The sequence below is a fragment of the Hemicordylus capensis genome, chromosome 5, assembly GCF_027244095.1.
Source record: "Hemicordylus capensis ecotype Gifberg chromosome 5, rHemCap1.1.pri, whole genome shotgun sequence".
Lineage (NCBI taxonomy): Eukaryota > Metazoa > Chordata > Lepidosauria > Squamata > Cordylidae > Hemicordylus > Hemicordylus capensis.
The window spans coordinates 80036460-80054082 of NC_069661.1; the positions used below are offsets into that span (position 1 = coordinate 80036460).

At 41.2% G+C, this 17623-nt stretch overlaps 1 protein-coding gene across 7 annotated transcripts in view; it reads right to left on the reverse strand.

Annotated features, from left to right (window-relative positions):
- Positions 1–17623, reverse strand: part of GPM6A (glycoprotein M6A) — a 313262-nt gene that overhangs the window by 133720 nt on the left and 161919 nt on the right. For 3 of the 7 annotated variants that reach the window (XM_053251761.1, XM_053251758.1, XM_053251760.1), the window contains exon 2: positions 14534–14605. The exons of the other annotated variants lie outside the window; for them this stretch is intronic. In XM_053251761.1, coding sequence (XP_053107736.1) covers positions 14534–14605 — 72 coding nt within the window. The remainder of the gene's footprint in view (positions 1–14533; positions 14606–17623) is intronic. 7 annotated transcript variants of the gene reach the window in all.

Genomic DNA, 17623 nt, shown 5'->3' on the forward strand with positions numbered 1-17623 from the left:
CAAGAAAGACAGCATTAACACAAGTTCAGTCCTGTTGTCTAACTTCTGAAATTCAACTGAAGATTTAATATATATAGTACATTACCTGCTGCCATCTTGTACAATCATCCGTAATTCCCACTGTTGGGAATATGTATTCCAATGAATATAAACAAAAATTGACCCATACCTAGTGAGAGAGAATTTTAATTGATTGAGATTACTTAACTTAGATGGTTCACTCCGAGCCTGGCCTTGGCTCAAGGGAAGCATCAACTTCAGAAGATCAGATCTGAGTCAGACTAGTCAGCCAATAGTCCTAGGCAGTGACGAGAATCTTACTGGTAAGCAAGTTTTTTGGTGGGGGTAGGGGGGAGACTCACCAAGAAATGATGAGAGATGTATTTATCGAGCAAAACTTTATTTCAGAACGCACCACAATCCAGAATAGGAAGCAGCAAAACAGGGATATTCAGCTGGCTGAAGGTTCCCAGATTTCCAGCGGAATCTGAGGACCATATACAGTCTAATGCAGTTATTTTCATACCCTTTCTATGTTCAGTGTTGTTTACTTGTTTCTCATTGGATCTCTCACATGGTCATGAGCATTTTACTTGACCAGTCCCCCAGGAATGTCCATAAATTTGTTATGTTCCACTAGGTCAAGGTTTCTTAACCTTGGTTCCCCAGATGTTGATGGACTACATTTCCCATCAACTCCAGCCATGTAGTTCAACAACATCTAGGTTAATAAACCCTGCACTACATCACCCTGCAAGATGTCTGTGGTTTTTTTCTCTGTATCCATGCTGAAATCCCCCTAACGTTTAGCATTAGCCTATGTTGCTTATCACACCATGAAATTTCTTGGCACAATCAGCAGCAACTTACTGTAACACCTCTCTTTAAAACAAAACAAAACAGTGGCCTAACTTTTACATCTCTAATCAAACCTATATAAAGATTGGTCAAGTTAAAGCTCAAGTTGATGCTTTTAATAACAGAAATTATGCAATAAAATCTCCAACACCAGAATGCATTTCCAAAGAAGGTATTTCAGTTTATCAGATTCCATACACCCCAAAACCATAAATATAGTTATATATACATGCAAAAAACAAATGACAGAGGTTTTATTGTGAAACTTCTGTGAGTTCAAAAACACTGCATAAGTCACAGATTTACATATATTAACAATGTGTGGCACTTTAAAAAAACCTGAAATGTAATTGCTGGTTAAGAATGTTTGAACAACTTGCTAAGTGCATGATATATAGAAGGTTAATATAACTGTTCATCTTCATGTTATTCTTCTATAATGCCTGCATTTCATACAACTCTTCCCATGATACTTTTTGCAAACAGCAGAGCACAGCATTGCCTGAATTTACCATTTCTAGCACATGGGTCAGGGACAGACACTTTGCAGGTGTTACGGATCATGTCAAGTAATGAGTCTGGGGCCAGACCAAGATCGGTGGTTACATGACGTGCAGGACATTGATAGTGTTCCCTCTAAGGCGTGCACATGTGCATGCACTCACAAGTTTTTTTATGTCCACTCAGTTAAGTTTAGATCCCGCTCAGGTTGAATCAGGAAGGCTCCACTCTGAAAGTGCATGTGCACACACTGCCTTGATACAGCCACCCAGATCAAAACTCATTCTGCACACAGATGAAAAAGATTAGAGGGAACACTGGACATTGATATTTCCGATGCCAGATGTCCAAGGATTTACAGGACATGACAGAGATACTGCAGTTGCTGACATCTCATAATCCTTTCAGTGCATATTTTACTGACCTGTGCAATATATTCACTGGTTATCCAGACAGCCAGAAGAAGGTAACTGCAGATGAGGCTGAGGATATCAGAGAATCCATTACAAAACTATGAGGACATATTTCAAAGATATGAAAAACAGCAGTGTCTTCTCAAGCCATAACAATGAAAGCACTGAAGAAGGACTTGCCATCATTGATAGAAAGATCCATTATGTTGACCAACGTCTCCCAACCCAAGGAAATTTTTTATGCTTATCACTAAATGCAGACTTAGATAAATCATGGGTAAATTCAAATATGAACTTGGCCTCTGCCTTTGTATATAAACAGTGTATGAGAAAAACCAAGAAGTCAGCTCTGGCAAGAACTCTTGATGCTTTGATGATGATTGTTGTTACAAAGTCTAACAAGGAGATTCATTAAGTTCTTCTTGATGGTAGGGCACTGATTCACAAATTACCATGGCCCAAAACTGCAATACAATGAGGAACATATTGAGGATCACTATGGAACAGCGAAAGTTTCCTTTGATGGGTTGCAGCATAAAGGATATGGAGGAAAACCAACATGCTAGGCAATCATTCATGAGAATACTTTCACAAAAGCTCATCAGTAATCATAAACAATACATTTTTTGCAAGAGAAAAAAATACTTTGTAGATATGCTTGGAGCCTACTTGCAAAACACAGGGTCACATTATCATTCATGCTGAAACCAACACGGACACAGTGATTGTGAAAACAGCATTAACTTTATCAGAAGACAGACATGTAGCAGTTGTTATCAGTGATACAGTGATAATCAGCATCCTGATTATGCTTCTGTAAGCTAGACGGAGCATTGCAATGTAAACCATCTCAACTTGCGAAAAAAATGTGTGACATATGAGCAATGAGACAGACCACTGGTGAAAAAGCATGCCAGATTATCATTTTTGCACACACGTTCTCAGGATGTGATGCAACCAGTGCACTGTTTGGGTAAATCAGTAGCATTTGGCAACTCAGATGTGCTACATGCTTGGGCTTGTCTCTTTGGATCACCAGATGTCCCTGCTTGTGAGTAGGGATGTTCATGAGCCGTTTCTGAACCTGCCAGCAGGGTAGGGCGCAGTTCCCTTAAAAAGTAGGTAATGAGCCCCTTACCTGCTTGTTCCTGCCCCACCGCTTTTCCGCCAGCGGCATCTCCTCTCCAAATGGCCATGCAGGGCTGCAGCGCTGTTCTCTGTAGCCTGTGTGGCATTGGCACACACGTTCAAACGCCGGCGCCCAAGCCAGTTCAGTGCTTCCTGGAGGAGGTGCCAAACCGGCTAGTGTACATCCCTACTTGTGAGCTGACCACTCATCTGTATATGGTGGAAATCCTGAGAAGGATACCTTGAATTCACTGCAGTATGGGCAATACTTGAAGAAAATTACCACTGCAAGGAATGAGTTTGACATTCCTCATTTGTCTCCAACTGAAAGTGCAGCACACTACTATCTTCTCTGTGTCCATTTCCAGTGCATCGTTTGGAAGCCCTTAAAATGAGACAGAGCTCTCCATTAAGTGCTCTATGGGGAAAATATTGGGAAGAACTACACTTCCCAGCACTCTGAATATAGCAATAGCAATAGCACTTACATTTATATACCGCTCTATAGCCGGAGCTCTCTAAGCGGTTTACATTGATTTAGCATATTGCCCCCAACATTCTGGGTACTCATTTTACTGACCTCGGAAGGATGGAAGGCTGAGTCAACCTTGAGCCACTGGTCAGGATTGAACTTGTAACCTTCTGGTTACAGGGCAGCAGTTTTACCACTGCACCACCAGGGGCTCCATGAATATGCTTTCTAAGATGAATATGCTTTCTAAGATGGAATATGCTTTCTAAGATGGTATAGGGGCTCAAGAAGGATACTCTTTCCTTAAAGAAGCCCCACCAGCACTGGGGAAAGTGCAGCCAGCGCTGGACAGTGGGGACGGTTGCCTTCACATGGTACCCATGGGACAGGGCAGAGTATTCAGCTTTAGCTGAAGTTTTGCACAGGCCCAATAAACAATTAGTGTGCCAGCTGCACTTAAGGTTGATGGGGGCCACTGCTGATCCCCAGGCCTTACAATGAAGAACATTAAGCAATATTATGCCCTTAGCACATTGTCCAAACATTTACATTCTTAACCAGCAATCGCATTTCAGTTTTTTTTAAAGCTAATGGTTAAAACATGTAAATTGGTGCCTTATTAGTGGTTTTTGGACTCACAAAAGAATTTTACAATAAAACCCTTTTCATTTGTTTTTGCATGTGTATATTACTGTGTATTTTTTGTTGTTGTTTGTTTTCCATGTTTTGAAATGTCCTGAAACTGAAAAAGCTGAAATACCTTGTGTGGGAATGAGTTCTAGGCTTGCATCATTTTTTGCTTGATACATCAAACTCAGGTTTTTTTTTAAAGCACATTGATATACTTCTATATATCTGGTATACTTGTATCTCTATATATCTGGTATATTGAAATGCAATGTATATTCTTAAGTTTAAAGCAAAAACTGCTTCTGCGGGAATTTTTTAAACCTCAATCGCTCTGTCTAGTGGACTACTGATCTATTGTGCAGAGCATGTGTGTAGCAAGGTTGGAATGGGCCCTGGGACAAAAAGTGAATATGGGCCCCTCACCCCCTTCTTCTTCAGAGAGTCCTGAAGGGAAGGGCGAAGGGCCAGTGGCAGCATCCTTCCTTGTTCAATTGTAACTATGCCCCTGGTGAAGAAGGAGGATTGGGATTGCTTCTCCAAATCTGGCACTGCATGTTTTCCCAAATCAAACATGGCTTCCATGCCAGAGAGAGAGAAGAATGTTTTCTCCATAACCCAGAAACTGTGTTTGGCACTTTTTCTCCATCCAGTTTTGAGAGGGAGCTTCAGAAACAAGTTGTTGTCCTCCCCCACAAATTTTTCAGGTGGGGCACTGCTCTCTATTGGAGCCTCTGATAGAAGCAGACAGCTTAACTAACATCACAGGTGGTGAGAAGCTTTTGCTCATATAGCCAGAGGCGCTCTTACCCCCGGACCTTGGGGACCCGGTCTGTGGCCTCCAATGTCCAGGGAGACCTCCTGCCGCCACCCGGGCCCACTCCGCTGCTGCCCCACAGTGCCGAACTGCAGTGTTGAAAACTTCAATAATTCTAGCTGCCATGTGTGTGGCCGAGGTGTGGGGTGTTTGTGGGTGAGCCGAGCAGGTCTCCCCCACCCTCATGGTGATGGCAGTGGGGGCAGGAGGAGCAGGAGCAGCCTCTGGGCCTGACCATTTGGCCCAGCAGCCTTTGAGAACTGTGAGGTGTTCCAGTGTGCCTGCGCAGTTAGAATAGTGTGTCGCAAGCCCATGACATCCAGGCTTGCAACACCATATTCCAATTGCACAGGCGCACTGGAGCACCTTGCTGTTCTCAAGGGCCACTTGGCCAAACAGTCAGGCCCAGTGACCGCTTCCACTATGCCCACCCCCACCACCATGGTGGGGGCCCTGCTTGGCTCACCCCCACCCAAACCTCAGCCACACACATGGCGGATAAAATTATTCAAGTGTTCAGCACCGCAGTTCATTGAGGCAGGGCAGTGGCAGCATGCTTATGGGGAGGCCCTCCACAGGAGGCCTTCGAAAAATGCAGGTTCCCTTAAAAAAAAAAAACTTTTAAAAAAACCGCTTTAACTTAAAAAAAAAAAAACTTGCCGGGAGGCGGAGGGGGAGATCCAGGCACCAAAATTATCTAGGTGCACCCCTGCATATAGCAACACCTCTCCCAATGGCAGCACTTTTGTTTCCCCCATAGAAGCAAGTTACAAATGTTTACTTATATGGGCAGGGGATGGTAAGCAGCCAGGTAGTCATATCTTATGGCTAAACCTACTGCTGGTGATCTCAGAGAACAACAAGTTACACTCTCAGCTAGTAAGCACAAATCCTTCACAGTTCTAAACGTAACTACTCTGAGCCCAAACTTTGGAGAACATAGGAAGCTGCCATATACTGAGTCAGACCATTGGTCTATCTAGCTCAGTATTGTCTACACAGATTGGCAGCGGCTTCTCCAAGGTTGCAGGCAGGAATCTCTCTCAGCCCTATCTTGAAGAAGCCAGGGAGGGAACTTGAAACCTTCTGCTCTTCTCAGAGCGGTGGCTCCATCCCCTGAGAGGAATATCTTACAGTGCTCTCACATTAGGTCTCCCATTCAAATGCAACCAGGGTGGAGCCTGCTTAGCTAAGGAGACAAGTCATGCTTGATATCACAAGACCAGCTTTCCTCTCCTTGTTTGTAGTAAGTTTGCCCTGGAAACTAGTATCAGCCCTTTTTGGCACAGCTATTCCCTTCCCTTCCCTGTTAAAGCTTACCTGCTGGAAGTGATGAAAAGGGCTGCTGCTGCTGCTGCTGCTGCAGTCTAACCAGGCTTAGACTGGCCTACAGGACAACAGGGCATATTCCCGGTGTGCCCCACCTGCAGGATACCCCTAAACCCTGCAACACAGCAGTGAATACTCCCCTACACCCTGCAACACAGCAGTGAATACTCCCACCCTTAAGTACCCATTCTGCTCACCCTCCCCACATACATTCCACCGCCCTCTCAGTGCTCCCAGGTCAGCCCTGAATCTAACAGCAATGTGGTTGCCAATACCTGTAGGAAATGTAACTTCCTTGGGATTCTCGGTCCTTAATAAGGAAAAGGTCCTGGTAAAACTGAAGTTCTCAGTGATCCTAGTGCCTTAAGGTACTTTTGAACACCAAGACTGCAGAAGTAGTCTTTCATGTCGCCACTGCCAAGTAAGCCTTAGAGCAATGGGGCAGCAAGGGTGCTTATGAAGGGTCTGGGGAGGTCTCCAGGCCTCAAGGGAGGCTTGTAGGCCTTGTCTGATTCCCAGGGACATCACTGGGGGGAGCATAAGAAGACTCGGAGCCTGAACTGAACCGAGCTTAAAAACAAACTGAATTGGCCTCTCTGCCAACAGTGGGCAGAGCAAGAGCTCTCAATCTTCTGAGCCAAGTGGTAGCAACAGGCAAGGGGTGGGGATTCTTATGCCTCCTCCGCCGCCACCCCTGACAATCTGCTGCCTGAAGTGACCTTCTCAGTTTGTCTCATTAAAAGGCCAGCACTGCCCGTCCCATTCCCAGACCCACTCATGCATACACCAAGATACAGGGCATCCTAGACCAGGTGTTTTTTTTGTTTTGTTTTGGCAGTTTAAGATGCTTTAGCAGAAATGACTTCTTGCTGTCCAATTTTTCTGTGCAGTCACAAAGGCTCAAAACTTGACATAAATAAAAGAAAATAGATTCCCCGGGCTCAAGAAAGCACCATTTAACTTCCTATAATAACAGGTTTATTTTATATGTGAAGTGCAGCTCTAATATAGCAATGTCCGAGAATGGGCTTGCAGACATCCTGTGCCCTGAAATGAAGTCACAGATGAAAAATTATCTAATTTTAAAAGATAGCTCTTGTAATTAAAAGCTACATGACTAAATACCAATGTAGCATCCAGGAGCTACCACACAATTGTATTAAGTGATATTTGTCACAGATATTGATAGAAATTATCACAGAACTTTCTACCATTTATCAGCACATTTATTTGATGGTATTAAGGCAAAGTCGAAAGTTCTCAATGGAAAATGTTAAGCTCAAATTATAGAGGTCTGGGGAGAGGCAGGTGCACCCAAACAACCTCCACATGTTTAATGGTGGTGACCACCTCTTCTTTCCAGTATTATCCTATCATTGAGAGGGAAAGTGTGCGAAAAGAAAAATTACAGCCACCAGGATTATCACTGTTGCCAGTAAGTTAAGGAATTTCATATCAGTAAATGAGGAAGTGAAACTGAGGATATGGAATGTTGACTCAGCCTTCGTTTATATGGCATTATCAGAATAAATGGCAATTTACTAGAGTACCATACATTTAAGAATGACAAGCCACCATCCTGAATAATCTATTATCTACTTGTTGACAGTCAGAAAAACAAAAACAAAGAGGTGAGGGAATAACATGGGTTACCAAGACTGAATGCAAGCATATGTAGTTATGCCTCTTCAGGCTTAATTTCAATTGGACAAAGGTGACTTGATTATCAAGCCAGAGCTCATACTGCACGGAGGAAGCAATGGTAAATCTCTCCTATATTCTGCCAAAGACATCCACAGGCTCTGTGGTCAACAGGAGTCGATGATGGCACATTTTACTTTACTTTAAGGGGTTATTGCCAAAGGTTTCTTAGGTTTCCAAAGGCTTTCTTTTATTAGGAGAGTGTTTGATTGCTGCTACATGCTTCAAACCATTTTACTTCTTCCCTAACGTGAAACTGCAGTTGCTAATTTCTAAGCATTACATTTTAAATAATTTTAAAACAGCTTATATATTAGTGTAATTTATAATTGCATTCTAAATACCTGATTTTTTGTTTTTAAAATATATATATATCAAAACAAAACATTTTATCCTAGAGGTGAAAAATGCTTAGTCAACTTTGCACACAGTCTAGACATTAGACACAGTCTAGACAAGTAATTCTTTATCAGAAGTTTAAAGAAGGCATGGATTTTTTTTTATATGGATCCCCTATTAAGGGTAATCTGTGTTGCAGGAAGCAGCAATAGGAGAAAGCCACACATAGAACCCAAGATGACATACATGGTGCTGCTGCCAAAGAGAAGAGAGATTTTGTACTTAACAGAGCTGATTTGGAGCAAGGAGAAGCAGGCCAGTCATTGTAAAACTATGTCAAATAAAAATCAAAAGGCCATGATCAGTATTGCACTTTGCCAATCAACATGCAACTAAATCAATTTAAACATTACATGGTCAGTGCATCCAACAGTTTGCAGCAAACTAAAGCAGATCAAAAATATAGATGGCAAAGTACTGCAGAGCAAATCAATAAGGTGGGAAAACTAGAGGGGTTGTCCTACAGGTCGTTCTAGTGGTTAAAATCCATATACAGGAAGAACATATACTTTTTACACACCAAACTATTTCTGAAGCAATCAGGTGCTCATGAATTTCCACCCAACCTTTTTGTTGTTTTCAGGACACAGACCTTTCCAAAACTATATTTTAGAGATAAGTGCATTTCCATTAATTAAAAATATATCATGCCCAGATACCCATATAGTTTGGAAAGTTACCTCTAGCTTTTTAGCCTGTCATACCAAACTAACACAGGTTTTGCTGTGGTAAAAGGTGTTCTAGCCACCTAATGGCACACTGTGGAAGTAACTTGCCTAGTGAGCAAGAGGCTGCTGGTTCGAATCCCCACTGGTATGTTTCCCAGACTATGGGAAACACCGATATCGGGCAGCAGCGATATAGGAAAATGCTGAAAGGCATCATCTCATATGGCAATGGTAAACCCCTCCTGTATTCTACCAAAGAAAACCACAGGGCTCTGTGGGCGCCAGGAGTCAACATCAACTTGACGGTACAAGTAGCTCTGCATGTGCAATACAGCATGTGCCCTAGATCAAGGTGGCACTCTTCTGCATGAGGCCTAACTAGTGTATCCTCATATCCAAGATACATATTAAAGGAAATAAGCTGGTTTCATTTACTTGGCTAGGTGAAAAAAACATGGGGAGTGTCACATTTGTGAAGTGAAACAGAAGAGCACCCATACAAGCAATCAAGTGAGTAATCATATTGAATATACTAATGCATAGCTGGCTAGGTTCAGGAACAATGCTGGGACTTCAATACCTTCAAGCTTTTAAGAGATAAATTAAACTGAAACAGGAACCATGGTGCAAAAGAGAAGGGAGAGCAACACAGATCTTCATTAGCTGCTACCACCAAATGAGTCATGAAGTTGCTCTTAGAAGCTGCTCTTCATTCCCTTCAAATGAAGTATTGCCCATTTGAAGTGGCAGAGAACATTATATAGGAGGGACAGGATCGAGAAATTCATTTTAAAATGGGCAACACAAAAATTATACACGTCTATACAGACTGCATAGCAATCTGATTAGCCACTTGTTTATTGGTGCTTCAACCAGTAATTTCCTAGGACTCAGAACCTTCAAGAGCAAATAGGACATCTGACAGCTTAATCTGCAGAGGAAAAGAACAGTGAAGTCACACCACATCTACTACTACTAGTACTACTAGGGATATTTATATACTTTATATACTCTTCAATCAAGATCTTCAAAGCTGTTTACATAGAAAAATAATTAATACATAAATAAGATGGTTTACTGTCCCCAAAGGCCAAAAAATCTAAAAAGAAACATAAGGCAGATACCAGCACTGGAGGGATGCTGTTCTGGGACTGGATCGGGCCAGTTGCTCTCCCGCTACTAAATATAAGAGAATCACCAATTTAAAAGATGTCTCTTTGCTCAGTAGCAGGGATAACTGTGAACTAAAGTCCTGAACACAGAGAGTAATGTAAAATATTTTGAAGCTAAACTTCTCTATTATCTCTAAATACTGTACATTAAAAAGACACATTAAAATGTCCCATTCACTTTATTTGAGCTTTGGAGTTTACAGCTACAAGACTCAACCTTCAAAAATGTGAAGTGGTATATTCCTGCACTCGCGTATAAAAATCTATAGGGATCCTTCCAGGATATTTCCTCAAGGCACATGATACAGCCATCTTGCTGAAGCTAAGCAAGCCCTCTCAACAGAATAACACACACATGAAGTTCCCTAAATCAAAACTGCCCTTTGGGATACTCATTGGGATACCAGGTTCCTACTAGTCATGCCACCTGAACCAGCTTCATCTGCCAATATTTGCAACTATCCAAGCACACCTTGCTGCTCTCTCCCAGAACACAGAAGCAATAGGAACACATAGGTGGTTGATTTAAAAAATTATCCATAAGTGCCCTTATTCTCTCTTCTCCCACAGCATTCTGTGCAAAGATCGCTGTATCCCGAAACAATCTGAAAAGTTGCACCTATGGTGGTATCAGTAATGACTGATGCTGTCTGTAACATTGGCTGGTCACTGTTGGAAACATTGGCTGAGTTCAGACGTACAAGATAACCACAGTTATAGCTGGCCAAGATCCTAACTGCAATACACCCGAATGCACAAAATCGCAGTTATGGGCCAAAAGCTAACTCCAGTTTGCCTTGCTGAACTCCAGTTGGAATCTTTGGTAATCTCTAAATTTCGCCGCCGACAACTTAGGTTTTGCTGCTGAAGCATTATGCCCGAATGCTGACTCAGTTATTTAGGGGGAGACAAATAGGGGCATCATGATGTCATGTCAGAAACCAGTTCCATGGTTTTGTGCCTATTCCAGACTCCAATCAGAGGCGGATGTGACTCAGTGGCTGGGCAGCAGGGAGGAGTTCTCTCCTTGAACTGGATTTTGGCTGACAAGAGTTTGGTGAATGTCTGCAGCATGATTTGGAGTTAAGAATTGAAACCTCGGCCATGCTTAACTCCAGTTAACTTGTACATCTGAACTGAGCCATTGTGTTGGCCTACATAGACCTCGGTCTGATTGAACAAGGCTAAGTTTGTTTGTTTTTAATGGTCTTTGGAATGATAGTCGAACAGGAGGAAATGGAAGCTTACTTACATTAGGGACCAGCTGTGATCTTTCTTGTGCTGAATTCTGATTATGGGCTTCTGGTCCTCAACATCTTTTCTCTAATATCTCTCAGAAACTGCTATTTCTGTTCTACAGTTCAGCTATCATCTGGAGGATGTGACCAAATCTCTTTGGCTAAGAAGTTCCATTTAGCTGGTGGAGTGCATTCAGGCCTTTTCAATGGTGGCTTTTGGGCATGCAACTTCAGCAAGGGTCGTATTCGAATATGAATATGTCATGGGTGGGCAAGTACACCCTCAAACAAGTGGTTTGACCTACACTGCCCCCCCCCCATTTATGTTTCAGAAATCTAATATGTGGGACACAGTTTGCCCACAATGCATTTTGCCCCTTCTGTTCCCCCCTCATTTGCCACCACTGTACTTCTGGTTTTTAGGTGCCAAGTGAAGGCTAAGGGCTTTGAGGGCAAAAAATGTACTCGTCTTCAGGGAGAGCTTTGGGAGAAAAGCTCCATTATAAATCTACAAAGCTACCTGGTACCATGTTTCTTTGTGTCTCTATGGAAACCTATTCTGCAACCTCTCTGGCAATTCTAACAGAGGCCATGACAACCCTAAAAGAAAATACCCCATTCTTACAAAATCCCTTCCCTGCCAAACAAACAAACAAAACCACCCCACCAAAATACACACTGAATTTTTCTGCATTTGAAACTCCATTTTTGCAGTTTCAAATATTTAGAATATAAAAACAAACCTTCAACAAAGAGAGTCTCTTCCTATGTTACTGTCCTACTTTCATACTGCATCACATGAAAGCAATTTTGCATGCACTTAAATGCGGTTACACATAGCACTTCCATTACCCACATTACACATGCAGAATTTAAACAGGAGACAGTTTCTATATTTTATCATATCTGTTGAATAAATTATTCACATCTCATTTATGAATGCTCCATTTAATAGCACAATATAAATAAATCACTATAAGACAATGCATTCCAAATGGACTTCAAATAAAGGATTTTAGTTTCCTATTTTCAATTTCTCCAACATTTTGTTAAAAAATCATTTGACAATAAATACATCCTTCTTTTGAATGCCTTTTCTCTGTGAGCATTGTTCTTTAAATATGTCTGGCAGTTATATTCATAAAAGCTGGGGGCAGGAGGGATTGGGAAAAGCCTAGTATTGTGCCATTCTTACCTTCAGTGCAAACCTTGATTATTATTAGCATTATCATAATAAGATCTGAAGGGAATCCAAGGGACAAACTAGTAATTGAAGAGCCAAAGAGTTCACCACTCTCTTTGGTTCCATCTCAAGTCAAAAGAGACTGTGGCACTCTATTGGGCAGAATAGTGAGTCAGACTCTGGCAAGAGAAAGGCTGCTGGGTGAAAGAGGTTACAAGTACAGATAACAGCTTTTCACAGGCTTGTGTCATAGGAACACAGACCATTGGTCCATCTAGCTAAGTACTGTCTACACAGACTGGCAGTGGCTTCCCCAAAATTCCAGGCAAGACGTCTCTCTTAGCCCTATCTTGGAGATGCCAGGGAATGAACCTGGAACCTAGATGCTCTTCCCAGAACAACCACATCCCTAAGGGGAATATCTTACAGTGCTCACACATGTAGTCTCCCACTCAAATGCAAACTAGGGCAGACCCAGCTTAGCAAAGGGGACAATTCATGCTTGCTACCACAAGACCAGCTCTCATCTCCAAGACTCAGAATGGCTCAGAAGATAGGCTGAACTGCTACTTTTAAAAAAACCTGATTTCATTTCCAAGCCAATGAAACTTTCGAAGTTGCCCCCCATCCCCCACCATCTCCAAAACTCCTTTTCTCTTCCCTTGAAACCCAACATATTTGGCTAAACCAGTAGCAGGAACAACAATGGTATTGAGTCCCACTGCAGGGAAAGGGAGGGAGGACAGTCGCTCCCTTCCTTCCTTCTGGTGCCCTGGGCACTTTCCAGACTAGAAACTACAACAGGGTCAGGACGTTATCTCGGAAGTGTGCTTCCACACTTCCTGCATCGTGACACCGCAGTCCCTACGCAGACAGCAGGGTACCATCTACATTTCCAATGCCATGTTTAAAATTTAATCACTGTGATAGAGAGCTAGGATGTCGTATATCCAGCGTGTAAAAGTTGCTGTTTTTTCGGGTTGTTAGTTGCTGTGAGACTGCTCCCCCTGCTGTTTATGTTTCAAATGTGACTTGCCCGAACGGAGGCATTTTGCTGCTGATGAGCAGCTAGTCTGGAAAGCACCTGGTGAACTGGATAACAGCATACTAAGACAAAAGATCCTGCTGTCCCTGGAAACTGTAGTTTCCTTAAATATTGCTTCAGTGTCAATTACCCTTGCAAAATCTAGATTTCCCGAGAGTCATGGGAGATTTTTGTTCTACTATGCTGATACCTGCTATCTTAGCTGTTAGCATGTTTCCTAGAACACAGCTTCCACAGCCCAACACTGCAGAGGTAGAAGATAATTACCCCTTCTCCTCATTCTCCCTGCAGCAGGACCAAAGCATTGCCATGCTCCCATTGCTGTTAACTCAGCCAATAAGTCATGTTTAAGGAAAGTGGGGAGTAAGTTAGGGCAGGCATCATTTTCAATTGTTAAGTGTGAAGGCAGACTCAACATTGTAAAGCAAACAAGGGAAAGCTAACTAATTCTCTATGAGATGGGAACCTGAATTAAACAGCAATTCTGTCTTAATGCAAGGACTAGAAGGTGTGCCTCTGATCCAGACAGCATCCTTTAGACCTGCAACAAGCTCCTGTGTTGCTGCAAGGATTGGTTCTTGAATACTTCTATAGGAGAAGGGTTAACCATGTTAGCCTATCATAAGTGCTTGCTGGGACAAAGACTCCTTTTAAAATGTTGTTCCTGCAGGAGTGGTGAAGAAATAATAGATGCACCTGGAGACCTGTGGGGAACTGAATGTGCCCTCAGACATAGCAGGGGAAGCTTTGACCATTTTGCTTGTATATGCTGTGGGCTAGTAGGTGAATAGTATGTTTAACACCTGACAACTCCATGCCAAAAATATGTTCAAGGCATCAGACATTTGCAATTACCTGTTCAATGTTTCTACGCCATCCTAGCTTCAAGTCTTTAGTGCTGACCAAGAGGACTGTTGTACAGCACTCTTGAGGACTGGACTAATTTTTAATGAAGGACTAAAATAGCAAATGTACAGCTTACCCAAACGATGACAAGTGAGATGCATGTTAACCAAGCAGATTTCTTCCTCTCTCCCTGTCCTACTGCCCATATCTGAAAGGTGTAAACACCAAGTAGGCAGAAAACAAAATTAAGTATATGACGAATGCAATGAAATTAAATAAGCATGGGAATTGTAAGGTTTAATATGAGAACAGTTTCCTGAATCTGTGGAACTTTATGCTCTTAAAAGTGGAATGGAAGGGCCATCATTTGGCCAATAAAAAATACAGTAAAGTGGAGAAAATAGTAAAAACAAAACCTGTCAGGTGGGATTTTCAGTCACTGGATTGTGTATAAAAATCCAGTTTATGGCCATTCAAAGCCAGCGTCAGCCCTGTTTTTCTGAATGCTCCAATATGCATACATAACTTTCCTCCAAAAAAAGTGAGAAAAGTAAAGTAAAAACCCAAAATAATGTGGAATTCCCTCTGGATATGGAGTGGTGGGGCCAAGCCAACACAAACAGGAAAAGGCTCAGGGCTTTTCTGGTTTTTATACATTTCTGAAAATGTGTTAAAATTCCTCCTCCTCTCTACTCCACCACAGGTTCAGGAATACGTTAAAAATAGCAAATTACATGTACATGAACTAGTTATACAGGAAATCATCCTACATATCAAAGCCATGGATAGCATCATTTAGGAGTAACTGTGAAGAAATTTTCTAGTTATGAGAAAAGCATCTGAAATCATATAGTATAAGCTAAAGGGTTGGAACTCCCCTGCACACTGTAATTTGCCATTTTCATAAGCAGGCCACAGGCAAAACCAATACTTGATTAGAACATATGCTCTCTAAATTTGCTTAAATTTATTTAATTTGTTAATTCGAATCAGGCAGACAAAAAACCATAAAAAGAATCAGTAAGTTGTTATCTGGAAATTCATTCTACTTGTTTTTCACTTTAACATACAATTACTGTATTCACATTTTTATGTTGTTAACCAAAAGCACTATCAATTTTTCAGATACAAAAAGTATGTGAAAAAGCTTCTTATATTTATACGAATGTCTGAAGTATGCAAAAGTGCCTGAGTAAAAATGATGAGATTATGTAAATTTTATGTAAATATTTGATTCAGAGGTTCCTTGCATGCTCTGAGGCTCCAATAAACATACAGAATCTCATGTATGGCTGGCTGCCTTATTCACTTGTAAAGTTGAGGAACAGTTCCCTTTGCATATAGACAGCCTAAAAATTTGAGTCAGAATGTTGATCTCTCTTTTAATTTTAATCAAATTAGCTTTGACTTAACACTTATTACTTTGGTAAAAGATTATTCTCACATCATGTTCAACACACACACACACAATCTGTGTACAGTATACAAATGTACAGACCTATGCACATATACCGTTATTCACACATATGCTGGACACACATACAGCAATACACTTCCTATCTGTACAATATCTGTAGAGTCTGTACCAGGTTAATTTTTAAATGAACATATTTTCAGCCATTCACACAAAAACATACATAGTTCAAGTGTACAGACCTGAACGCACAATGTTATGCCTGAATAGGGCTATCGTGTTTTCTATTTAATGTATATATGGGATTGTGTGTTGAAGAGCATCCTGTCCAAAAGAGGCTGAGGCAGTGTAGCAGGGAAGGATGACAACACTTAACATATCTGCTTACAAACAACTATTGAAGCCTATTGAAGAACAATAGGAAATGAGAAACGATGGAATTATCCTTGTAGGAATGGAGAGAGACTGAAAACAAAACTGTGCTAAATGCCTTCCAGAGTCTCATACATCCATTCAGAAAGTAACACTAAACACAACCCCTCAGTACAAGTGGTGATTTGAAGTTGGCCTGCCCAGTATGTGCAATAGTTTCTTCCTTTCCATTCTTTCTAACACAATGGTACAAGTAATTTTCTACATGCTCAAAAAAGTAAAAGGTAGAATATAAAAACACTAATAATAATAAATACACACAGGGTTGTCATTTTTTCCAACATACAAAACCAGTTTCTTCTACAAAATAAACTTCATCTTTCTCTTCTCTTTTCCTTATAGTTTGCTGGAGGTGTGTATGATAACAAGGAAGTCACAAAAATCATAATGGAAAAAGTATTCTAAGACAAAAGTGAATAAGTAATTCTATTCTTGTATTAGTATGCTGCTCTTTGACAGATATTTTATTGCTTTATAAATATACATGAATCAAATATCACCACAGCAAAGGCAGCACTATAATGATTATTTAACATATGACATGGCATATGTAAAATAATATTTTAATGTAATGTAATTAAAATATTTGTTGATTCAAATTATTAACAATAATTTTTTGATAATTATTGTCAACCAAAAATAATTAGATGACAGGACTGAGAGCACTAAGAACGATTGTGGATGTACCTTCTGGGCAAATACTGGGAAAACACCAACAGCTTCTTGTGCCCATAATTTTCTGTATTAAATATTGGCCAGTTCCAGGGGCATAGCAAGGTTGGAGTGGGCCCAGAGACAAGATTTTAAAATGGTTCCCACCCCCTTACTGGAGCTCAGCTCATGAAGTGAGGAAATCTTAAATGAGGCTGAATAGTGGTAACAAAAAGCATAGTAAAATTATCTATCTCTAATCTCTAATTTCTAATCTCTAATCTCTCTCCTATGTGCCACAACAGAACATCATCCTAAATTATTTTTTAAAAGGTTTTGTAAATTGTGGACGATGCAAGTCATTTAATGGTACTAGAGAAAGACATGCTGTTCTGGTAGATCCGGTTCTTAAAACCCACATCAGTTTTGGAGGACAATTACAACTGAAGGAAGCCCGGGTGGGTGCACGGCTGGGGGAGTCAGTCATGTGACACCTCTGGGGGTACCCCTAGGCAGTGGGCCCCCAGATAACTGTCTCCCCTTGCCCTATTATAGTTATGTCCCTGGCCAGTTCTTTTGTTTCTTCTCAAGACCCAAGAATATGATGTATGGCTGGCCACCTGCTCATTAGACCCTGTAGAATCCTCAGCTTTTCTTGAGCTTCCCTTTTATTCAGGCAATATTGTTTACTAAAAACTCATCCAATTGGATCTACCACATGGACATCTC